Here is a 25,737-nt window from a genome sequence, read left to right on the forward strand (position 1 = left end):
CGGTTCAGCTAGGAAAAAACAGCTTTCAGGATGGGTAGCAGCTGACATCTTCCACAGCTCTCTATATGACAAAGAATAAAGTATTTCACTTGATTATGGTGCTAAGAGACATGGTTTAGTGGTGGACAGGTATGGTTGGACTCGATGATCTTAAAGGTCCTTTCCAACCAGATGATTCTATGTGTCTGCCCTGTAAATCACTGCTGTGCTAATGACGCTTGTTTTTCAGTGCTTCAGCTTCCTGAGGGACAGTGCTGCGCCCTGTGATCAAATTAACACCTTTTATTGCCAAGTTCAGCTTTGTTTTAAGACGTCAGCAGGGTGTAATGAGTTCAGAAAGAAAATTTTGTGGGCTTCTCCTTTCTGACGGGGGAAGAGTGTGGAAGCGTGGGCATTATCTCTGTGCTCAGCTGCAGGCTGTGCTGGAGGTGAGAGGGGAGCAATTCTCACACGTGAAATCTGTCTTTTGCTGTGCACAGGTTTTTGCCTTGATTAGTTCATGTAGAAGCTTTACAGGGTGTTCTAAAAAATTAAGAACTTCAGCGGTGACCGTGAATTGCTTCAAGTCTTCATGCACATACATCACTTCTGCATTTTGTGCCTTTGTGTTTTTTGCTTGGGGTTACAGCCTGCAGACCTCAGAAGATTTGCGTTGGTGTCACTAGTGGAGTTACAGCCTCAGGAGGGATTAAAACAGGACTGGGAAGCAAAGGAGCAGTATTCTGCCTGCCAGCTGCTGGAGGTTTTGGCTCTGGGGGTGCGTTTAGCAGCTGCCTCTCCCTGGGTGAGGCTGCCCAGTGGCCCCAGTTGGCCATTTGTGCTGGGGGAGTGGGTGGGCGAGTGGCCCTGGCCAGGGGACAAGTGAGCCTGGCCGGAGGGCAAGTGGCCCCAGGGGCAGGGGGTTCCAGCCCCCTGAGCCTTTTGGAAGCCTGCTCAGCAGCAGGGAATTGAAATGTCTCTTACATAGTTTTGTTTCCATACTACCCTCATTCCTTTCCTTCCACGTTACATCAGTTACATCAGTCCTGTAAGAATTTAGCTAATCTATTCTTTCTCTTCTTGGCGTTTAAGCCCGTTTTTATTGTGTTCTGGAGCCTTTGGCGAAGCAGGCTGCTGGGTACCGGTAGCTGCTGGTGAGCTGCTGAGCCCTCCCCAGCTCAGTCCAGTGCCCAGGGAGCGGTGCAGGTGGGAGATGGGTGTCAGAAACCATCTTGGTGTTTTCAGTAAGCACCGCCCCTTCTTTAAGTCATAATTTAAATAGTGCCTTCTTACGAGGAGGTGATGTGATCCCCAAGTTATCTGCTTTTGGGGGAGAAGAAAGTCTAAACTGTTAAGCACAGGAAGGGAAAGAAAAGGGAGCAATCTGGGGTTCGGTATGGCAACCTTTCAGGCCCGGGGCAGGACACCTTCTCTGCCTGCCTGGAGGAGGGAGGTGGTTGGGCTAGGGCCTGGCTGAGAGGAAGAAGGCAGATTGCAGTGGGGATCCACACCTAGATCTGTGCCAGGGAACTCCTCCACACTGCCTCACCCCAGGGGGAGCGCAGGGAGCTGGGGCTGCCCATTGCAGCATCTCCAGCACCGTTGGCTTGACCCTGTGGATTTGTTGGGTCCATCGCTGTCACATGCAGGCTGTACCCTTCACAGGGATTTCTTGGAGAGCACCAGAGGCTTTGTACGTGAACAAGGATTCCTGACTTTCATTGGAAGCCTTTTCTCAGCACTACTTACTGTCTTGGACACAAAGGCAAGGCATGCTTTTTTATGTATTAACAACTAAAATTTAGCACTGATCTTACTGTGATAATGAGGACACTGATTTTTTTTCTTTCCAGCTTTCACAGGTGCAAATCAGTTGGGAGTCACTGGAGTCACAGAGAAATGATAAGGGATGAGTGTCAATCCCATGGCTTCAAAGCAGGGAGGTGAGGGTGCCACTGGCCACAGGGGCTCTGTGCACCCAGTGGAGGACTGGTCTAAACTGGTTTATAAACACAGTAAGTTCACAGACAGAACAGTAAATGGCAAACACCAAAACCGTAGTTTATAGGTCGTGAGTCCAGGAAAAAAAGGGGTTGGTAGCTGGCTGGGGCATTTTACACTGAGTTTTTCAGACCTAGCTGGGAGTTTGTGTTCCGCCGGTGCTTGGGTCAAAGGCAGTGCCTTGCTCTGGGTTCTCACCTTCCCCCGAGGCTGTGCAGTGCCAGAGGAACCCTTGTTGTGAACAATGGCCAAAAAAACAAGTTCCACCAGTCGGGCGTTTTGCAACTGAATACAGTTGTGCTGGCCGCCGTATTTAGTGACTCTTGACAGTGAACGGAGAAGGTGCCCTTGGAATGGCTGCTTTAGAGCAGGAGACATGAGTTTCGGTAGAAAGTCCGATTGCTTTCATGAAGCTTTAGGGTGTTTCAAATGGTCAGCTCCCTGAGGTTAGCTGGGTTTAGCAGCTCCGATGGGTGTGCGCTCAGCTGTGTTCACTGCAAGTTTGACAATGGCTTGGTCAAATTCCTGGTCAGATTTTAAGGGACAAAATAAAATCCAGTGTTATTTTTATAAGGTTATTAGTATAAAAAGATGAAATGAGAAGAGCATGTGCACTTTTCTAGCTTCTACAAGTCTTGTCTTACCCAACCGTTCTTGACCCTAATTGATACTTATCTTCTGCGAGCTGTTCTGGTTTACAAATAGGCATTTTAAATGTAAATCCCAAAAACGTTATCTTAGGTGAGTTCTGAACAGAGCTGCACAGAGAGCTGCGTTTCACCTTGTTGGCAGTAAAACGAATCGTCACTAAGCATGAAAACGGATTGAGTAGCTCACAGCACACTTAGCGCAGTTCAACTCTGCACCAAAAAATGTCACTAAAAGGATTAGATTCTGCTCCAGAAGGAACAGCTGGAAATGGTCTCTATTCATTTTGCCTGGTTTGCTTTTCACTTTTCGGTCTGGCTTTACTGGTGTTTCAAGGTAACGGTGCTGTCCCTGGGCTCCACCTTCGGTTAGAAACTAAGTGGTTTATTTTAAAATGCCTATAATGAAACTTAAGAGAGTAACTGAAGGGATGGAGAAGGTGGGCGATTAATACCCCTGTAAAATACATTCATTAAATTCACTTCTTGCAGTAGATTCCCACCTATTCTTCTGCAAACAGTTATTTGTCACCTTTCATAATAATCTGGAAAAAAAACCATGCAAGGGTCTGTATATGGTTTTTGGATTTCTGACACGGTGATGTCAGTATTGTAGGAAATCCCAGAAGAAAACAGTGGAAACTGCAGTATTTAGTTTCTCGCATTATAGCACATTTACATTTATCTAGCTCTTTTATTTTTCCTTTTAATTCTTGAAAGATGCTGCAATTATTTTGCACCTTGACTTTTTTTTTTATTGTGCTCCTATCAACTCATAAATAGTTAAATTTTTAGGTAGAAGAGGACAATTACCATGTTTCCACTTGAAATATTGTAAAGCCCCAAGGCCCTGTCTTGGACAAATGTATTTTTCAGCAGCTCATTGTAATTTTGGTTTTGACTGAAGATTCAGCAAAGTTAAAATCCACACCCATCCATAGAGAAGGACACATTTTCAGCCCTTAACAGTAGCTTTGTTTAGTAGGATTTTAATGACTCCAAAGATTTCTGCAGTGGGGGGGGCTGTCCTGAGGATTCCAGGAGGGTTTCATGTGGCGTGCTGTCCAAGTTGACAAAGAAGAGCCAATTCCGTGGATGATGATAATGCAAGATGGAAAAGTGCTGATAGACTGTGGAAAAATACAAGTCTGAACCTAACCGCTTTGCAAACCTGTTTCAAAGAGCAGCTTTGAGTAGTTGACCGGGGTGATCTGTAGTAGCAACAAGTCGTTGTTAGCTGCTTTATGGCGAGCAGGCTGAGGTGGGGAGGGAGAGGAGTGTGCCGAGGGTGCTTGGTTTCATGGAGAGCAGGAGGAGGCAGCTTTGTGTGAGTTTTTAAGTGATGGCGGTGATGGTTTTTCAGCATGCGGTTGTATGATTTTCATATATAATACACTTTTAAGATTTTTTTTTTTTTTTTTTTAATTTTCAGTAATCAAAGTAAAGTTTCAAGTGATTGATCAAATAGAGAAAGCAAAGCCCAAACATTTAAGCTTCAGGTTATGGTTGAGTAGGCTTTTGCTGACATGAGAAATTAATTGCACCAGCTAAATTACAAAGATGTTATCTTGGCCCTGGGAGCCAAGAGCACCATAATTAGGGCTGTTAGATTCCCCATTCTGCTTCCTTGCTTTTGACTTCAGCCATCAAGGCACTGACTCAAGGTAAAAGTGAACTAATTTATGTGGAGGGCTTGGGGTTGTTTCAAGTACAATGTGAAATAGAAACACCTCAATTTGTTAACAGATGCTGTCCTCCTGAGAAGCTGGAGCCTTCACCCCCATGCAGATACAGACACGGAGTGGTGTGTCCTGTGCTGTTGTAGATAACACCAAATACGCTGTGATGGGCTTCGGGGTGCGGGGGGGAAGAGGTTTTAATGTAATGGCTCATTGACAGCAGATTAAACAGTATATGTGCATTACTTTTTAGCAGTATATGTTGTATGCTCATAAAGTTGCTTGCACTGGCATCTGACAGGGTTCAGTGAATTCTACACGTATCTCACTTGCATTAGAACTGTCTCTAGTGTTACTCTAAAGGACAGCAGCAATAATTGGTCTTGTAGGTTTTCAAAACTACTTGAAATTTCTTAAGATGTTGTGTTTTCTTCTCTTACATCCGATTGTTCTTCTAGCTAGAGACTGACCCCTCACACCCCCCTACTGAAGTGATTTTTTTAAGTGAAGTTAAACTGGAGATGGCTGGTTTTAGCATCTTACCTTGTCAGATCAGCCATGTGCATCAGTATCATCGCTTGGTGTCATCAGCACGCCTGCAAGAGCTGTGTTGCTTAGCTTCTGGCAGCCAAAATGGCAGACACCTATCCTTGGACCTCAGAATAGCTAATCTATTTTAATTTAGTAACAGGTTAGTAAACTTGAAAATACAGAGTTTGAGTTGTTCGTAGTTTCCAGCAGAACATAAAGGATTTAAAGCCCAGGATATACTTAAGGGAAGCCACAACCATCAATGTATTCAGGTGCATGTTTCTACCTTTGTCCTCGGGCACATGTCCCAGCTCAGAAGGGCACTCAAATATTTCCATAATGCCTTGGATTGCCCAACTGGAGTCAACAGGACTGACTGATGCCAGTAAAACTACTCATGATTAACATTAGACACATTCTTTAAATGCTGATGAACTGGGGCCTGAGATAGTTCCACCCTGAACGTACAGAAACATTGCATTTCCAACCATTCCCCATTCTTAAACTATGGGCCGCACAGAAGTACACTATTGGGTTTTGGGCAGGGGATAAGAATGGGGAATGGTTGGAAATGCGATGTTTCTGTACGTTCAGGGTGGAACTATGGGCCACACAGAAGTACACTATTGGGTTTTGGGCAGGGGAGCATTGCTGTATCTCCATAAGAAGGAAATTAAACTGTTAAACATGGAAAAAGTTGGCATTGCTGATATTATTATTAGGATTTTATTATAGGTTCAGAAATAGAAAAGATGATGCTAGTTGCTGCATAAAACTTTGTAAAAAGAGGAGCATATTCTTTTATGCAGTTATTTTAATAATTGTTTTGTAACCTTGTTAATAGACTTATAAAATATAGACGTTGTAATTGCTTTATGTTATAGGTTTTGAAATAGAAGTAAATATCAGTTATAGGGGCTGTTTTTAAAAACCAATTTAGAAGTAATATAGCTTTCAGTATTTTGCATTATAGTATTTAATTGCCTACTCTAAAAAAGGAGAAGGTGCGTCAAAGAAGTCTTTCAATTCTTTTCCAAGTTTTCAGTTTTTCCATACTAGGCGCTGGGGGGGAAAGTATGATTTCTGTGTCATCGTTGTCCCCTGTCCCCTTGCCCTTTACATTCCATGGATTTCTTTGTATGGTCAGCACATCTTTCATTCCGTTATGCTGAGGAAGATTTTGGAACATAGCAAATAAAACTGTTGTGTCACTTCTGGCTGGCTGGCTGGCTTTCTCAATGTGAGACTCAAAGGGTCTCACATTGTGTATGGAGTTTTATTTTAACATGTACTTCTACTTTGTATTACAGTGAATTCTTCTTTAAAAAAATCCAGGTGAAGGCAACTCTGAGGAAAAAAAAGAAAGATATATTTCCTTTAAATTGTAGCATCACCAACGCTGTAGACGACAGCGTTTTTATCCGATCAGGAGAGCTGGAGCGTCTGTGGATTTATCAAACAGTGTTTGGAAAATCTTTCTGCAAAGCCAGGGCCTTGCCTGTAACTGGGATGCTCTGGGAAGTCAATCGGAACTGGCAGGAGCGTGTTTTTATAAGCTGGAGGACACCAGATGAAGGGCCACCGTGAGGCACTGTGTGAACAGAGCCTGCAGCAGGGGTCAGTGGTTGGTCCCGGTGACTGTCCCTGTCCATCCCTGGCCTCTGCCAGCAAAGCAGCGTGGCATAGCACTCCCAAATTTCCTGAAGGCAAAATCAATACGGCTTGCTGAAACTGTTGATCTGAGCTTCCCAGCTGGCCTTGTCTGCACTGACATGGGGAGAACTGACACAGATGACTGTGCTGGCAGATTGAGGAGGACGGTTCCTGGGAACAAAGAGGTAGCAAAGAGCAGCTGCGAGCAGTAACCCTCTCTGTGGGCGCGTGTCCCCGTGGCCACTGCTGCTCATGTGGTTGAGCAAATTGTGCTGCTGATTAAGCCGTCCTCAATTCCTTGAAAGGCCTTACATAGATAGGGGTGAACAAAATATTCCCAAATAAGCAAAAAGCCATGAAAAATTATTAAAGCATTGTTAAAACCCATGTGGGTGGCTGTTTTGCAGCTCTTAAGTGAGAAAAATGAAATGTTTTTCATTTCAAAGCTGCTAAAGGTTATCTACTAAGGCTATGTAGTAAGTCAGGGCTAAAACTATGAAGAAAATTCAAGAAAGCAGACATATTGCATATATTAAATATCCAGTATATCAGTTTGTGAGTGGCTTCCACTCTACATTCAAAAAACTCACTGCCATCTCTTCGTGACAAGTTTGTAAAGCAAACAGAAGCACAATAGGGAAGAGAGTCTGGAGCTCCCAAAATCCAAGGCTGTGGTGATAAATAGGTGGAGAACTTCCAGGAAATGAGCTCTTACCGCTAAATTTCGCAGATGATCTATGAAATATGTATTTATCCCTTTCCAGCAGTAGTTATCCATCAGTGGACTGAAATGTCTTCGCAGATCAGAGCTACTTACAGAGTTTCAATCCCAGCTTTATTGTTCTTGGCAATGGAGTACTCGTGAGCCAGTTTATAAATCTCTTCCTTAAGCAGCTTATTTTTAAGGGCACTTTAGGAGTGGAGCATCTGGCTTGACTTTTAGATCATTTGGATTCTGTCTGTTCTAACACTCAGATCGCTTAGGCATGGACATTTTTTGTTGGTGCTTTCTGTGTACTAAACTTCCAGTTTAGTGTTTCTCATATACTGGAAAATGTTGTAGCTATCACACTGAAAGAAGGTAGTCGTGAATAGTAAGCTGTTGATATGTCTTCTTGAACAGGATGCATTGTACGGTTCAGGACGGTTACGTGCCATCCAAACAACTAGACTTCTGATTACTAAAAATTTCTGAGTCCGGTGATTTTGTTGATGGTAGATCCAGGTTGTTGCCCAGGTCTATGTAGCAACCAGGTACAAAAGATCACTTCAAGATGAATTTTTTCCTTGCATTTAAGTTCCATCTCTGTGTTACGGCTTAGCAAGTCAGTGCTACACCTGCCTGGAGATGGCTTCTTACCACCACCTTCCCCTGCTCTGGGACTGCAGGCATAAATTTTGAGGGTCACTATAAAGTTTGTTTACTCATACAAACTTCCCACTGAGTCAGTAAGTGTTGCATCATCAGTGCCACTGGCTTAATGATGGTATAAATTAGGCTTTGTGGTAACTGGCTGTACAAATTTAGACTTGAAGTGCAAGGAAGGTAAGTGATGAAAATGAGCGTACCATTTTCCTTTGGCAACTGCAAGTAGGATAAGGCTTGGAGAAATAATACTTTTCCTTTTTAATGATGTTTTGTGGATTGACCCTTGTTTTCTACCTCTGTTGTGCTTTTTCTCCAGCTGGGATGACAGCAGCTCTGTCAGCAGTGGGATCAGTGACACCATAGATAATCTCAGTACTGATGACATCAACACTAGCTCCTCTATCAGCTCCTATGCCAACACACCTGCCTCCTCCCGCAAAAACTTAGATGCACAGGTAAGATTTCTGGTTTAGACAAGGAAAATCGATATTGATTATTTTCTCTGTGCAGCAGGTATAATTGTTTGAAGCTGGATGAGCTTGAACACACAGCCAGCCTTCGGTACGAATGGTATCGCTGAAACAGCAACATCAAAGCAATAGTAACCGCCTTATCATACTTGGCATTTACGAATATTTCCTCTATGCGTGGAATTCGTGGCATCTCTGCTGCAGTGCTGTGGCATTAAATGGGTTCATTCTTCCTAGCGGCACGGCTGTACAGAAAACATGCATCAGTAGATGGGGGGGTTTTTTTGTAGCTCTAGAAAAGGTTGGGTTTTTTTAAAGAATAGAATTTAATTAAGTCAACATGAAAGTTTAAAGATCATTTACACTTCCATCGGAAATGTAAGCATCCGAGGCAAATGAAATAGATTGTTTTAAACTTCCAGGGCTGCATGTCACTGCAGGCTTTCTATTTTTGGCAGCATTTCATAGGAGGATAAATTTCCTGTCCATCAGCAGCATATGTGTAGATTTTGTGCTCAGACACCACACACCCAAAGAGGGTAAAACAAGTGAAGGTATCCAACAGTTTTTCATTCATCAATTAGACTGCATGGTACAGAGATTTGCAGTAATACAAACTGCTTTTTCCCCCAGTTGTATAAAATTTTGTTTGGAAAAGTGCAGGACTAGGAAATCCAGCTTTGGTCTTTGTACACCCACCCGCTCGAGGGACTCAGGTGTTGTGTGTCAAAGCAGTTGGGATGCAGTGACCTGGCACTGCAGCAGGTAGAGGAGAGGGGTGTAGGTATGACATGCTCCTCTGTTTCTCTCCTATTTTATTCTTCTCCAGCCCTTTTCGTGACTGGACTCTAAATCTGTTTTTACTATCAGTTTTAATATAGATGTGTGGTTGCTGTGAAGTGTTACTCTGCCTACAGGACTGTGGTGCAAGCATATATTACTCTTTGTTCCCTTGCCACAAAGTACATATTTGAGCCTACATTAAAGATTTCCATTTAGCCTCTGGTTGTGTATCAGTGATTGCATGTGTGCTCGAAACTGCTAATACAAGTCCCATACAAGTTGAGAGGAGTTAAGATCTATGAAGCGTGTTTTTCGGTACGTAACAGAGAAAGTAACACAGACAACTAGAAATACTTTTCTGACATTTGTTACTGTCTCAACATTGCAATGCTATTGGATAAAAAGGAAGAAGGGAGACATGACTAAACATTCATCTAAGGAAAAAAACAAAACAACAAAACTCACTTGACTTCTGTATTCTGATGGATCAGATTCTTGGAAACACCTCTGAGAGATGAAAATCTCTGTTGACGAACTTCTCTTCATCCTCCCCAACTCTTACAGCATCCAAGAGAGTGCAGGCATACACCAGAAGAAAAGCAGCTGAAGCTTGTACAGGCAGTAGAGCGTAGTCATGAAAAGACGAAGCTGGGAGCTAAGACATACAAGTTGTGTTTGCCATTTTTTGATGTGTGTCTGTGGCCTGCCTTGCTCCTCAGTTTTCATGGTTGGCAATATTTATTCTAGATATTACTGTTATCTGCAAATTATTACCCATAAAATACTTTGTTTTCATTTGAACAGAATATCCTAATCTTGTCAACCCAAGGGAATGGAAATAGCTTGGAGTGATGGAACTATGAGTAGCTTGCAGGGTTGATTTTTTGCTGCCCGGAGTGGTCCTCACAGCTCATGAAACGGTGAATGCTACATATATGCCTTTTCTGTCTTACCTGGAGTACTGTATGATGGCCTGTGCCCAGGTTTGCGTTGCCCTTTGTGTTGAGCCACAAAGGATTGACAGACGTCTGCATAGGGATGAGGACTTTTCTTCTTAGGGTATCCACTGCTTTGGTTCTTCTAAATAGTAGGCACTTCACTTATAAGCTGCTGTGATTCTGCCACATCTTTTCGACATGGTACAAAAGTTGGAATTCAGATAATTAAAGAGGGAGCTTGAAGCTAATACAACTGGGAGTCCAGACAAATAATACAGCAACGTCAAAGGGAGAGAGCCCTAACTGCCAAAAAAATCAGTAACTTATGCAGGATCATCTCTGCAAAGGAAGAAGACATGCTTGCAGTAGGAAAAAAGTCTCTGCTAAGAAACTGATTTTCAGAGCTGCTGAGTAGCCCATACTCCAGAAGCTGTGGTTTCTTAAATGTGATATTAGCTCCATCTTCATAGACATCACAGTTGTAGCCCCTTTTGGTGACAGTGCTATGAAGATGTTGCAAGTTGGTTCTGAACAAGCCGGTGATTGGAACTGGAATTTGCTTTACCACGTTCCCGTGTCTTGCTCTGATTATGCCAAGTACCAAACCACTTAATGTAGCTATACGACTTCTGGGGCCCTAATATTTCTCCATTATATTGCACAGACTTAGATAAGTTACCTTTTAACACAGCACTGCATAGAGTATGCCTTTAAAGTACACATATTTTGAGGAGAAATTAAGACCTGGTGGGCATTTGTAAATAACTTATTTAACTGAAATAAGATGGATGCGAGGAAGAGATCTAGTAATAAACTTATTCGTCTAATGCTTAAAAGATCAAAAGATGGAAAGGAAACAATTCCTTTACATGGAAAATAGCAGCATCTTCAAGCTGTTGGATCAAGACAACTTCTCAGTTTCGTTGGAGCAAAGACGGGTTTGGTCTGTACCCAGCTTCATAGAATAGATTTACAGAACTGTAGGAATAAATTGAGAAATCCTGGTGGTTACCGCTACTCCCAGCTCATCGGATGGCAGGCTTTGCTCCCAGCTTATGCTCGCCATGTCTTGCCATGACCTCCAGCAAACAATATTTCCACTTTCACCCACTCCAGGCCTCTCAGGTGGGTGGAGTTTCAGCTGCAATCCTGAAGCCAGATTTCATCGTGTTTTGGTTTTGATTCCTTAGTCATGTTTCTGTGCTGTTCTCAGTGTTTACCGCTAAACAGAAACATCTCTGGCCAGAGGGCTTCAAGGGTAGATGTGCAACATTTCAAAGGCTACGGGAAAAGTTGGGCCGTGGGTGTAGTAGCAAAATGAAATGGAAGAGAGCAAAGGTAGAGGACTTCTGGTAATGCCGTTCTCCCTGAGACAGTACTATTCTTACAGATGTAAAGGGGGGAAATAGAAGGTACAGGAACATTTTATAGTCAACCAAAATTATAATAAGCCCTTTACCAGCAAGTAGGTATATTCTGTGCTCTCGAGTGCTAACGGTGTAAATAAGCAAATTCCAGGCAAGGTACTTGAAGCAAGATACTAATGAGGAGACACGAAGGATGATTTTGAGGTGGTTTTGTTGGTCTATTACTTGTTACTTCTTGCCTGTGCTCTCTTCCAACATCTGTAAACTTAGGAGACATTTGCATGAAAATATTATTTTAGGGAAACACAGGACATAGAAACAATCACACTGTGAATTTATCGCACATCTACCAGTGGTCATAAATAAAAAGGTAACCGTCCCCAGACCTTGCAGCCATACAAAAGAAGGAAGTTAGAAAGCAGCGTTTCATTCAAGCATACGCCGAGTTGCTCTCTTTGAATGGAGAAACGGGGAAATGACATTTGCATAGCATGAGGAAAATGCAACAAGAAAATAATACCTAAACCCATAATTCAGCAAATGCTTGTTAGTCTAATGGCTCAGTGTACAGACAAATAACCCAGGCCCTGACTGCTTCACGTGGCTGAAGAAAGACCATTCAGATGTGTGGTATCAGCTTTCACATACTGATTGCTTAGACTAGCTTTTCAGGCTTTTAAGAAAATAGTAATTACAGTAAAAAGAAGAGAAATTAAACCACACACCCCCAGATTCTTTAATATTAATGGTGTGATCTGGTAAGAAAAGAACAGTCATAAACTTGAAACTTACCTTAGGAACTGAAAAACAGAGCATTATGCTGAAAGCATGGTAAATGATCATGCATCCTTTCCTTGCCTGTGCTGTGCTTTTCTGGTTATCCAAAGGGAATAGAGGGCTGTGGGCTTTATAGTGCTTTGGGGTATCTAAAATCATTTTCTTTGAAGTTATATTACAATTTGACTACTGTACAGCCCTGACCACCTTTGTCTTCTGCTGAGGCTGTGAGGAAGAGATGGCACTCAACATCTTACCAAAATTCGCCAACTCTTGCTTGGGAGCTTCACGATCAAGCATTGAATTGGTGGAATTTTTCATGGTACTGTGATGGTTGGAGAACACTTCAGCCATGATTTTTTTTATCCGGATCAGGGTCAATTGTGGACATTTGTCACTTGTGCCTGATCACAAAACAGTTGCTTGTGGTGTTACAAAATTTGCCCAAATTAATCAGCAGCATTTGACAGGAGAAGTAGAATTCTGTAAGAATAATCATTAGCAATAGAAAATGGTGTCGTATGGGGAATATATAATACATGTAGGGTAATAGATTTAATCCAAGCATTTCTGAGAATTTGGCAAAGGCTTGCCAGTAAGAAAATACTATATTTGATGTTGATCTTTGTGAAATTATGGGTAAATGACTGGCAGCACAATCAGTCTGCACAAACAGTAAGGAAAAACAGTTTCAAAGAGTTGAATATACATTAAAAACTGATGTAATTTGTATATTTAAGTCAGTCTTGAGTATTGTTAGAAAGTTGTTGGGGATTCATTTTTCTTCAGTTCTTGGGTGTCCTTCTAATATGTTAGGCTAGCATGAATGGCATTCCACATCTTCAAATCTGTTCAAAAAGCTGCCTCCTCGTGCTCTGGAGATCAGATTGCCAGACTTTCCTCTCTCTTAGAGGAAACCAGCAAGCACAAAGGAAAGCTGGCTGCACAGGTTTGAAATGGTTTTTTGGCATTGCAGTAAAAGGGTTCGTCAGAAATTCGAGATGGAGGATTATAAACACCATGAAGCTGAATATGTCCTTTATAAATCAAGTGTGGGTTTTTTCAGTTTTTTTTATTCTTTCTTCATTCTAAGGGGCATGACTGTTACATGTTTTGTATTTTTTTCCCTAGCGTATTAAAAAAAAAAAAGTCATTGCTGGGGTTCATTTCTTGCTGTGATGTTTCTTTATCAAAGGCATGTTGTGTTTCTTGGTACTTAGAGATGACTGCTGAGTTTATTAATCAGTCTGAAGGTTCTCATTTATGAAGCTTCTTAAAAGAAGGGCTTGCTCTGAAGGTTGTATTACAATTCCTTATCTCTCCTAGACTGATGCAGAAAAGCATTCCCAGGTTGAGCGGAATTCCTTATGGTCCGGTGATGATGTCAAGAAATCAGACGGAGGATCCGATAGCGGCATAAAAATGGAGCCAGGATCTAAATGGAGGCGGAATCCCTCTGATGTGTCAGATGAATCTGATAAAAGCACTTCTGGTAGGAAGAACACTGTTATTTCGCAGACGGGCTCCTGGCGACGAGGCATGTCAGCTCAGGTTGGCATTACCACACCAAGGACTAAACCTTCAACCACTTCAGGCACATTAAAGACACCTGGAACAGGTGAGAAAAGGTGTAAGATATAAACAAGCCAAAAAGTGTGTTCGGTATGAAAACAGTGTAAATGCTTTCCAGAGGCAGAACCTGAACTTCAGGTAATCCTGTCTTTATTTTTAGGTATTGTTTTAACCTAGGCAGCATCTCGTCTGTCCACATTTCTTTTTCTGTTCATTTGAAAATGCATAGTTTGGATTAGTACACTGTGCAAATTGTTTTTGTGACAACTCGAGTCTTAAGCCAAGCTATTTACTGGGCGCAGTATTGCCATACGAAGAACAAGTAATGTAATTTCAGCTTTTAAAGTCACGGTTAATTTTAAGAACGTACAGTATGTGTGGTTGAGATTTCCCTGCCCCCCCACCCTATACTAAACCAGCATGTTAATTTATACTAAACACTATTTAGTTCTGGATTTTCTTAGAAGTGTGTTAGTGATTTTAGCACTTGCAGATGTGTGAATGAAAATTGATTGAATTTGCATAACCAAGTAATATAAGTTAATACCTCTCCTCTTATTTGATCATGTATGCAATTGTACATGGAAAAAGTTGAAAGTCAGACACTTTCTTGACCAATGCCTTTCAGGAAAATTATACTAATGGCCTAACACTACTTCTGTCTGATGATAAAAAAGGATCAATCTGTGGTAGCTATAGAAGGAAACTTTTTTTTCTTACCTGTCACTATTACATAAGACTGTTCTGCTTTTCGTATTCTTGAGAGCAAACACACCACATACTTTCTCTGGCAAGTCTGCATGTGTAACTTCTAGAGTGGCATGTAAGTTCAGTGCAGACTAGATCATAATTTTTAACCACACTCTGGTGGCTAACATGCTTTTGCTTTTCATGCTGCTTTGAGTTTCATCATTTGCTTGATGTTTTCAAGTCATTAAATATTAGAATTCTTTTTCTGGACATGTTAAACGTTCCCCATCAGATGCAGGACGCAGCAGTGGTGATGAATCCAAAAAGCTTCCCACAAGTAACTCTAGAACAACTGCTGCTAATGCTAATACATTTGGATTTAAGAAACAGAGCGGGTCAGCCGTAGGCATGACTATAATCACTGCCAGTGGGGCAACTATCACCAGTAGATCGGCTACCCTGGGAAAAATCCCAAAGTCATCTGGACTCATGGGTAGGACCACTGGTCGGAAGACTAGTGTTGATGGCTCACAGAACCAGGATGATGGCTACTTAGCACTTAGTGCCCGAACTAATCTTCAATATCGTAGTTTACCCCGGCCCAGTAAATCCAGTAGCAGAAGTGGAGCTGGGAATAGATCTAGCACAAGTAGCATAGACTCCAACATAAGCAGCAAGTCAGCTGGGTTGCCTGTCCCTAAAATGAGAGAGCCTGCCAAGGTAATCCTTGGAAACTCTCTGCCAGGATTAGTCAATCAGACTGATAAAGAGAAAGGGATTTCGTCTGACAACGAAAGCGTGGCCTCATGTAATTCTGTTAAAGTGAACCCTGCATCACAGACTGCTTCTAGCGGAGCTCAAAGTACTCACCAGCAAGGAGCCAAGTACCCCGATGTGGCCTCTCCCACTTTGCGCAGGTAGGCAATAAATTCTTTGATTGTGCAATGATGTTAGTCGGAGCTGAATGATCAGGACTCTTCAAGCCAGGCCTGGCTGTGTTTTGTGGAGCACTTACTATTTAGCGTCCTACATCAAGGTCTTTGTATTGACATTTAATTTCACATAAACAGGTTGGCCAGTGTTGTAAATACTCAGTACGTCACATGACAGCAGCAAAAATTTAACATTTGGAAAAAAAACCGTCTGGCAGAAAGTTTGGCAATTGTGATATGAGTTTCTGTTACAAGAATCATACCTGAAGGCTTTATCTATGCAGATATTGCAGGAATAAAGAGTTTTCTTACCTGAAAGTTACGGAAGAGTTCTTGCATCAATGTATACGTAACAAACCTGGAAATACTCCAACAGTGGATCAGGTTATAAAATGGCAACAGGAGAGTTATTTCAGGTTTTCATTATGACAGATGCATAATTTGACCTGCCATACCTAGATTCACATGCCTGACCCAAACCGATCTCTCAGTTGTGTGGATTAGGCCAGCGTGTTGCGAGACTCGTAACATCGGGTCATTCAACTGTGTGGAAGAACCCTAAGTAAAGTTACTGTCTAAGCTGGGTTGAATTTTCTTATTTCAATAATATTTTTTTAAACAAAAATCTTATATGGCTTCTATTTCTCCACTGCTGCCCCACACATGCTTTTAACATTAATACTGAGTTGGTCAGGAATTAATTTGTTGATGCAGTGTGCATCAAAGCCTTGATATCGGTGAAAGGTTCTGTTAATATTATTTTTCAATTTAATTTGACATTGAGTAGCTTGTCTGTTTCAAGTTGCGGTGTTTTGCATTTCATTTTGTCTTGACGCCCATGATACCCATACAGTTATGCTACATCATCCTGCTTCCAGTGATGTGAGAAAGCCACATTCCATCTGAAGCACCAGTGCAAGCATTAATGGCTGTGACAGCAGCTTAGGCTGATGCTGTGAAGTTTTTTAAACTGTTTCTTTTTAGATGGGTGGTTTTATTTGAAGAACCTACGTGAGGATAATTCAAGACACATCCTTTATTTTATTCCTGGTTATCATTAGATAAGCCATGTCCTTTAGAAAATTTAATTTTCATCAATGGCTGCTTAAAAAGAAAAAATCCAGTAGACCTTTGATTTCTATAGCATACCCCATAAGAAATGCAGATTTTCAGGCACGATAATCTTGAAATTTGATTGGAAATTTTTTCGGATTACTAGAAAGCCACATTGCTAGCTATGTAAATGAAGTACCACATCAGAAATACATGAAATTTGACAGAGAAGGCACTGAGGCTCAATTTAATTATGCCCTCATTTGATTTACAATTTCACTTTTGAATTTTCACCAGACTGTCTAAATAGTCATGTATTGAAATGCGTCGGGGTTGAATTTGGCTTTGTCTGTTTATAACTGATTTCTAGAATGACAGTTACGAAGGTTTTGAGCTTAATTTTCATAGTCAGTTGAGATGAGTTGCACATGTTTTTTGCATATTTCCTCTTGGCCCTGTAATTTTTTTATATTATACAATAAATTAGAATCCGTACCTTTGTAACGATACACATTTAGCTGCAAGTCTGTGAACATACGTCACTTCTGTGCTGTCATAAACAATGAAATTCTGTAATTCTGCAATGAGGGCCATCACTGTCTCTGTTCTCTCAGTATTCCCTTTAGCCTCTGGTATTACATATCCAGCATGTCCCTTAAATGAAACTAGCGTTTATCTTGATACATTTTATTAAATTGGGCCTTTGTGCTTTGCAGCATTTAAGATGCTGTGTTTCTGTTAATGGGAGACATGCATGACCCAAGATCCAGCTCAGATATATGTCTCTTGTCAATAATAGTGGATAAGAGTTAAAGGGATGTCCTTCCCTTGTAGGGTATGTCCTTCCAGAGTTAATCTCTGTCTTGATGTGACTGTCTTGCTGGGTTGGGCTTTCTCTGGAATGCTCTCCAGACCTCATCCTCTTCTGAAGGCGTTATGAGGTTGTGGTTTGACCAGACACCGCCTTTGGCAGCAACATGTTTCTGTTTGTGCTGCAGCGCAGAATCCTTTTGGTTGTATTAGGGGTGCCGTGAAACAGTTTGGGGAAGACTGCATAGCTTAAAAACAGCTTGTAAAATTGTTGTGTGGGTGGTTGGGTGGTTTCTTAAGCTCTAGGATCCTATCTCAAAGAGTATGGTTCCCCCAGTACAACTGGAGAGGTGGTATGCAATGGCGCAGGAGCAGGAATACCCTAAGCTGGTATCGCTGCTGAAGGCCATGTATCATTGCAGTATGGTTTGACATTTTTCTTCATACTTGCTTTAATAACATTTAACTCTAAATAAAACCTAAAATGTCTCTAACTCCCTGTAGGAATGGGTTTTATCATTTGAAGCCTTTTGCTTGTTGAGGTCAGTGTCTCTTAGTCAGTGAGGTGTGAGGCAGAGTCCAGGTGAACCAGGTTTGCCAGATCTGTGCTGGTTTGTGGATGTTCTGCATTGGTTTCTCTACATCAGGTGCTATGGGGATCATGGCACAGATACTAAAGCAATGCTGGGTTAGGAGATAGATGTAGATGGGCATCTTAGCCTGATCCAGCAGCGTTGCCCAGGTGCTTTGTGGCAAGTGTGCAACAGCAACCATCCAGCTGAGATGTGTTCCAGGCATCTTGCACAGGTAGCACCCATGCAGTAAGTACAGTGCCTCTGGGCATCGCTGCACTTACTACATGTGTGCTGTGGGGTGCCCAGCTGTGTTACACAGCCTATGTGTCTGGGGAGTGTTGGGCAAAGGGACTTGGTGTGCATGTGTTGTACAGACAGCCTGGGCATACTCAAAAGCAGAGGAAGTTCTGCTTGGTGCATACCCACCTGTAAGTCTTCAGGAGCTCTTGTACAGAAGTGCTGTAGTTCTCTATTCTGAGGGCTACAGTCTGACAGATTCCTGCTTTGAAGGATTTCATCCTCGATACTCCACACTGGTGATAAGAAAAAAAGCAAATCCATATAGGTACGTGTGAGGAGAACTAAGGTTCCTCAGGCAGTTACAGGACCTACGTGGCAGAAACAGAAGCAATGTTTTGAGGTGGATGTTTGAAGCTGGAGTCAAAAAGCTACACTTCCTTCATAATTTTCATGATCAGTTTTAGAATGAGTGATAACCATAAAGCATGTTTACTTCTAAGACACTTTTGTACTTTTGGCAAAAGTGATGCAAATTGGAGAAGCTGCAGGCATCCTCCTCCAACCATGCTTTTAGATCCCTTGCACTAGTTCTGGCACTCAGCTAGTCTTCTACTGAGCCAGCTGTAGGTGCCAAACCAGGTAAAATCTCATTCTCCACTTCAAAAAAATAGTTTCCAGCTAGCTTGGCTCCTGAAATGAGACAAACCTACACTTGATACCAGTAAATATTTTTCCTGTTACATCCCAGCAAATGCTGCTTTCGTGCAGAGCATTCGGTGATTTGCACAGAATTTACCTGGACAACAAGCTTTCAATCTCTAATATTCCATACTTCAGATTAATCAATGCAGTGTTTCTCTGGTATCCCTTTTCCTTAAAGAGCAGAAGACAGTATGGCTGTATTTTAGCTTTGTGCAAGTATTTGGTGATTCAGAGGAGAAAGACTTAAGATAGATTTGAAGCTATCATGATTGTCTCTGGAGTTTATTGAAGGCGGCGTGAACACAAGGAGATTCATAAATTTGTAGTTGCCTGTGTCCAGTCTAGAATCATTTACTTAATGTTGGTTTTCTAAAGCTAAGATGATACGTGGTCTAGATATAAAATATCCTTGCATTTATTACTCCGTTTTATGTATTTTTCATGTTGTCTTTTTTTAACAGACTTTTCGGTGGCAAGCCTAGTAAACAAGTTCCCATCACAACAGCTGAAAATATGAAAAATTCAGTAGTCATCTCCAATCCTCACGCTACTATGAACCAGCAGGGTAATCTTGATTCACCATCTGGCAGTGGTATGCTGAGCAGTGGGGGCAGCAGTCCTCTGTATAGTAAAAACGCAGATATGAACCAATCTCCGCTAGCTTCTAGTCCCAGTTCAGCACATTCGGCTCCTTCCAACAGTTTAACGTGGGGTACCAACGCAAGTAGCTCTTCTGCTGTTAGCAAGGATGGCATTGGATACCAGTCTGTCAGCAGTCTTCATACCAGCTGTGAATCCATTGATATCTCTCTGAGCAGTGGAGGTGGGCTGAGCCACAACTCCTCCGGTGGCTTGATTCCAGCCTCTAAAGATGATTCTCTGACTCCCTTTGTCCGAACCAACAGTGTTAAGACTACGTTATCTGAAAGGTTAGTAGGTTTTCCTCTCATTTCCATTAAGCTTTTATGTGTCTCAATGTGAATCAAGTCCTGGCAGCGGTAGCCAACAGTGCAGATACAAATTGAGTTGTGCTGGCTTACAAGATAATACTGAATGGTATTACTAGAACACACAAAGAAGCCATTCCAGGCAAGGAGCCCAGTTCAGAGAATAGGATGGGTCAGGTGAGGTTTTTGATTTGCTGTGGTAGCTGATGTGACTACTTTTTTTGCTACTGTATTACATCTAATATTTGAATTTTGCATCATTTATTATCCTTCCAAAGATCTCCTGTTAGTTGATCTGATAGTGATATTCAAAAAAACCTCCATCGTTACTATCGTTTTGATTTGAGAAGCCAACTGATTCTTGTTAAACATCTTGTTCATAACATTTGTCAAGCTTTTAAACTGGAGGTCATGCTGAAAAGAGGCGTCCCAGTCTCCCTAGTCACTTGATCCCTCCTCGGCCTCTCCCTGATGCCCTGTCCCGTCTCCAGCTGCTCCCTTAGTGTTTCAGTACAGGCCTTTGGGTGAATGCTTAGTGAACCCAAATGGGAGATGGATGCAACTGAAAAATGATCACCTGAATCGTATTTCAGACTGATAAGTTCCCCAGCTCCTTACATCGTCAGATCCCTTAGTGTCCATGTGGGGACAGAGTAGGAGCTGGGAGCAAACTGAGCAGGGAGGAGGGAGACAGCTTTTTCAGCACTGGAGCTGTTTTAACAGCACATTGAGCTAACGTCGGGATAAATGAGGCAATGACTTGCAGTGCATGCTCTCTGAGTGACCTTTTGTAGAAGGCAGTAGTACCCCTGCAAGCATTGGAAATCAGCTCTATCCTGATGTGTAATTGTGTAGCCAGGTAACAAAATTTTTGTAGTTGCATCTCAGTGGAGAACAGTAGCACTGAATATAATGTTCTGAGAGTTCGGGTTTCTGTTTGTGTTTTATTATAACTCCTTTCTGTTCTCTCCTCTTTTCATTCTAATATTCCTTCTCTTGTTTTCTGTCTTGTTGGACTGGTTCTTCTAGCCCTCTTTCTTCCCCTGCTGCTAGCCCTAAATTCTGCCGAAATACTTTGCCCAGGAGACAGGACAGGTAATGCTGTCTCAGGACAGGAGTATGCACAAGGCTGTAGGTTTTGTTGCCCATCTCAGTGAAGCAAATTGTTTTGTGACAGACTGTGTGCTCAGTTGAGTCCCCTGCTGTGTCCATCGTTCAGGTGTGAACTGACACAAAGACATGCCAGTGAGAGTCCCCTCAAACACCCCTTCTGCCTGCCTAAATCAATCTGGAGACCGACATACGGCAGAGTTGGCATGTTTTTGGTGTTGCTTTTGTTACTGGGAACATCTTTTGGTTTGTGGGGGTACTTTTTTTCCCCCCTCATTTCTTTGCCAAAGGCGATTTCAAAACCTTGCCATTTTTTTTTCTACCAATCTAAACTCTCACTAGCATTTCAGCATTCCTCTGGCATGCTGCTTTTCCCACTGCCTTTCAGGCCTGTCCTTTTTGTCGTGAAGTCCCCGTGTCATTCAGTGTTGTCAGTCTTTTATTGCCATTTGGCTCATGAGTGTTTTGCAGGGACTTGGGTACATCCATCCTCATGAAGACGAATGCTAAAGTTAGAAAAAGATGTCCTGAATCTAAATATTTGAGCTCATTTTTGCTTGCTGCTGTGATTGTAATCACTCCCACGCTGTAATTTAGCTATAAGGATTGTCGTTAAGTTAATTCATTTAAGCACGTGGATATTTTCTTTAAAAGCAAATTAACAGACTCTGCTCAGTTACAAGTTCATCAGTTGTGAAAACATAAACTTAAATATTTGGGGTTTGAATGACTAATAGATTGATTTTACTTAGCTAATGAAATTTAAGCTAAGATTTGGAAATTTAAACAGTCTGGGCTCAAAACTTTTACTGCTATACATTGCAGCTCTGTAACAGTAATTAGCTGCATTCCCTAAGTGGTGTCTGCTGAAAGAAATGACGGGAAGGTGGTTTGGACTTGAAGATACTCATCAGTTTTCTGATATAAAATAGTCTGCCTCACACCTGCTGAAAAGCATATTTTTAAGCATCCATTTGATGTTGATAGAGCCAGTTTTGTTCATTGTGGGTAGAAGAAATAGCAAAAGCCTGTTGTGAACAGATGAGATTAATTGGCATGGTACCAGATGCATGTTTGTGCAAATCCACACCGGGGTAAGGAAGTTGTTGCATGTTTCTGTAGGAAGGCCCCCAGCACCTTTTCCTCTGAAAAGGTGAATCAGATGTTTGTACGTCCTTCGTCCTGATCTTATTCCTTCCCTTTTGTTCTTCTCTGAAGTTCTTTTCTTTTAACTTTTCTGCAGCGACCCACATCTTGATAGGAACACTTTGCCTAAGAAGGGACTCAGGTATTGGTGTTTCCACACGGTTTACAAGCTTTTGTTGTGGCTTTGGAGTTTGCTTGGTGTTTCTGTTGTGGCTGGTGGTGATGGTCGCAGTTTGCAAGAGGTGGCAACAGTATTGTTTCTTTCTTTCTTCAATCCTCAAAGAAGGCCATTGACCGCTGTGCTTTTTTTCATCCAGTGGCTTCTCCGCTTGAGCAAGAACTGTGGCTTTTGCTGGCTGAATTGCTGAAAAGCATCTCATAAACCATCACTGGGCTTGACTTGAAAACAGTAATTTTGCAGCTTCTATGGCTATTACATGGAATGACTTGAGATCATTTTCACCCCTGAGAACCTTGGTGTTGATACACAAACAGAAAAGGTTTTCACTATCATGCCAAACCTTTTAGGATGAGAATGGACGTATTAATTTAAAGAAAGATTTGCTTGAGAATATCTAAATATATAGGGCTCTTAGAGATAGCTTGTACTCTTCTAGAAAAGAACAAAAAAAATCCCCCAATAAACTTTTGGCAATTGTCTTCTCATACATTTTGTATATCTGTACGGTTGTGATTTTTATAACCTAAAAATCTGCACCAAAAAAGATTTTTCCGTTGATACAAGTAGTTCTAGCAAGATAATCAACATTAGGTGTATTAATTAAATGCTTTAAGTGTTACAGAATTTACAGAAGATACCTTAGATAATTTAGAAAATTGCAGCTTGGGAATTGCTTAACGCAGCCTCTAGGATCACTGAGTTGAGGAAGCCGAGTGCTAAAAGCCTTTCTAAAAATGGCATCTTGTTCAAAATGTTTCTGTGGTTCTTGAGTATGTCTCTAATAAATAAAGACTCTCTTTTAAGACTGAAACACTTGAGTGCTGACGAGGTAGGTATTAATGCTGCAAAAAAAAAGAAAAAAATCCTTAGTGTGTTAAAGTAAAATGCCTGGTTAAAGCCCCTTTCTTAATAAACTGATATATGTGCCAAGTTCAAAAGATGCAGATAGTAAGGGACTGTTGCTTAAGTGTTGAGGCATAAGCAGAAGAATGAATGTATTTTTTTGAAAGTGGGGGTTTGGGGTTTTTTCAATGTTAATTATTATAGTGTTCACACTGATTTAAAATAGTCTTAATAAGTGATACCTTACTGTAGAGTATTTAGTTGGAGGGAATCTAATTAATTAAATAGATAATATCGACTAATAATAGGCTCCAGTGTTTAGTTTTTGGAAGGAGAGCTAGTAACTCATAAATATTTCTCAAAAGCCGATGGCATAGTGTAAGATAGACACTGAAATCCATCAGCAGACAAGTGTTTCCATGATGGTCTTTCTGTTGATACCTATACCCTACCATGTATTTCACATAACACCTGTGGCAACATACCTATTTTTCAGGCGTATCTAGAAGTAGATTTAAAACATTGCTTAAGCTGAAGCCAGTGGGTGTTTTGCTGTTGACGTTGGCATAGCCAATATTTGTGCTATTTTCTTTGCCTTCAGGAAAGGCTAAATATAGTCTCCTTCATGGTGATTTCATGCTATTAGTTTCGAACTAAATGGGGTACATCTCCATAGACCTTTATATTAACGTCTCTGGAATATGAATTATTGGGTCACAACTTGTTTAAAAATCTGATAATGGCTTTGTTGACTTGAATTTGGTTCGAATATGACAAAGAGCCAGTTAAGCTTAGCGATGCACCAAAATATTAAAAAGGTAATAGAATTTTGGCATAACCTAAGGAAAAGAAAGGATTTCCAAATTATGATTTTATTTTTCAATCATACATGTGTAACACTCAATATATTTTACTCTACACTACACAACTTCTGTATGTAGCTTTTTGTTTACTACTAGTTTGGTTACTACTGAAGCCGTAGGAAAGGAGGTTTGGGTTGCTTTTTTTTCCCAAACAAAGGTGGAATAAATTAGGAACAGCTTAGAACAGCTCCTTAATTCAGAATTGTATTGGATTTTTATCATCTTAATCCTTAAATTTCATATGAGAGTTCGTCCATCTTTCTTTCCCTCTCTCCCTCCCTAAGTCTTGTGACGTTTCATGTTTTGTTTTGTTTTAATTTTAGATAAATGTCAAAGTTAATTTTGGAAAAACTGTTTGATTTTGCAGGTATACTCCATCCTCCCAACTCCGTAATCAAGAAGATGCAAAAGAATGGCTACGGTCCCATTCAGCAGGGGGACTTCAGGACACTGCTAGCAATTCTCCATTTTCATCTGGATCCAGCATAACATCACCCTCTGGAACTAGATTTAACTTCTCGCAGCTTGGTGAATAGTTATCTGTTTGGATAATCATAGCAATACATTATGTGTCTTGAAAATAGTATATTACACAATATAATTTTCTTTCAGTAGCCCTGAGTCCCCCATTCAACCTTGGGAAGCACTTCCATTCAAATGAGTGTGACTAATTAGCGTTATTATCTCGTATGCCCAAAGGTGGCATACGTGCAGTAACTCTTTGAAAGTACTTCTTGTTGCCTACCTGTTTAGTAATATTGCTTTAAAATCTAAGCGTGTTACTATAGGTACCAGTCTCATCAGTTTAAGATATTTTATCTTTGTTTTCCAGGTAGCTGGTTGGAAAATTGCATAAAGCTCAATTTGAAGTAATATGGTCAGAAAAAATGCCATTGCAGTACTTTAATACATTGATTAACATAAACACTTTTTAAATGAAGGAAACCATAAAAGTCGATTGACAGGATCCATAAAGCGTTGCAGACTTCAGTTGACCATATCAGCAGTTGAAATAACCTAAAGTGATAGTAATGCTCATCTCTGGTGTGCTGATCAAATATTTCTTAGTTGCCTCTGCAGTTTGTTTAGGTATATAAATCAACCCTGGCAGTATATATATTGACTTGAAGTTAAGTGACATTTGGGAAGTACCATGTCGAACAGATGTTTTCTGTTGCTTTTTGACTTTCAGAAGCCCCCTCCATCTTTTCTAGAATGATAAATAATACGCAAAACAGTTAACCCTATACTTGTGAACTTCTTGTGTTGTGTGAATTTGCAGCAGCTTACATGGCCATTTATTTCCAGTGAAGTTTTGAGTTGCAGCAGTGATGTTTTAGAGCCTTTCTTTGAGTGTGCTGAAAAGAAATGGATTAAATAAACAGCTTTAAATAAACCGACACTTAACAAAATTTCAGCTGAATATACACACAGTGTAATTGCATTGCCAACAGCTAAAAAACGGTCGTGAAAGTTCATGAGAGCACCTTAATGTTCCAAAAAAAAAAGAAAGTGTTGTCTTGGGTCCATAAAGTTAATTCTTCATGGAGAATACTGAAGATTATTTACATTAATAAGATTCAAAAGCTATTTGGCCACAAGCAATTAACAAAAAAAAAAAAAAAAAAAAAGAGAGATTTTTCTGTGTTCTTGAAAAAAGAACTTGGAGATATTGCAGTCAAGAGAGGCCACTATGTTTAATTTAATAGCAGATGTTGGTATGAAGTTTGAGCACCTTTAAACTGAATTATTGTATCTTCTACAATAGTCTGTATCAATTGATGGTATAAATAGAAACAGGCAATGACAGCACACCAGAAGGATCCTGCTATTTTGTTCTCTTTTTCCCCACTAATCAACTATACTTAGTAAATAGCAG

At 41.0% G+C, this 25,737-nt stretch overlaps 1 protein-coding gene across 1 annotated transcript in view; it reads left to right on the forward strand.

The window, feature by feature from the left end:
• NAV2 (neuron navigator 2) overlaps positions 1-25,737 on the forward strand; it is a 238,692-nt gene that overhangs the window by 177,742 nt on the left and 35,213 nt on the right. The window contains 7 exon segments of the mRNA XM_035892631.1: positions 8,176-8,314; positions 13,521-13,856; positions 14,712-15,373; positions 19,230-19,697; positions 20,745-20,810; positions 22,069-22,113; positions 24,226-24,386. Of these exon segments, the coding sequence (XP_035748524.1) occupies positions 8,176-8,314; positions 13,521-13,856; positions 14,712-15,373; positions 19,230-19,697; positions 20,745-20,810; positions 22,069-22,113; positions 24,226-24,386 (1,877 nt within the window).

Source organism: Egretta garzetta, unplaced genomic scaffold (genome assembly GCF_000687185.1).
Source record: "Egretta garzetta isolate BGI_Z169 unplaced genomic scaffold, ASM68718v1 scaffold454, whole genome shotgun sequence".
NCBI classification, from domain to species: Eukaryota; Metazoa; Chordata; class Aves; order Pelecaniformes; family Ardeidae; genus Egretta; species Egretta garzetta.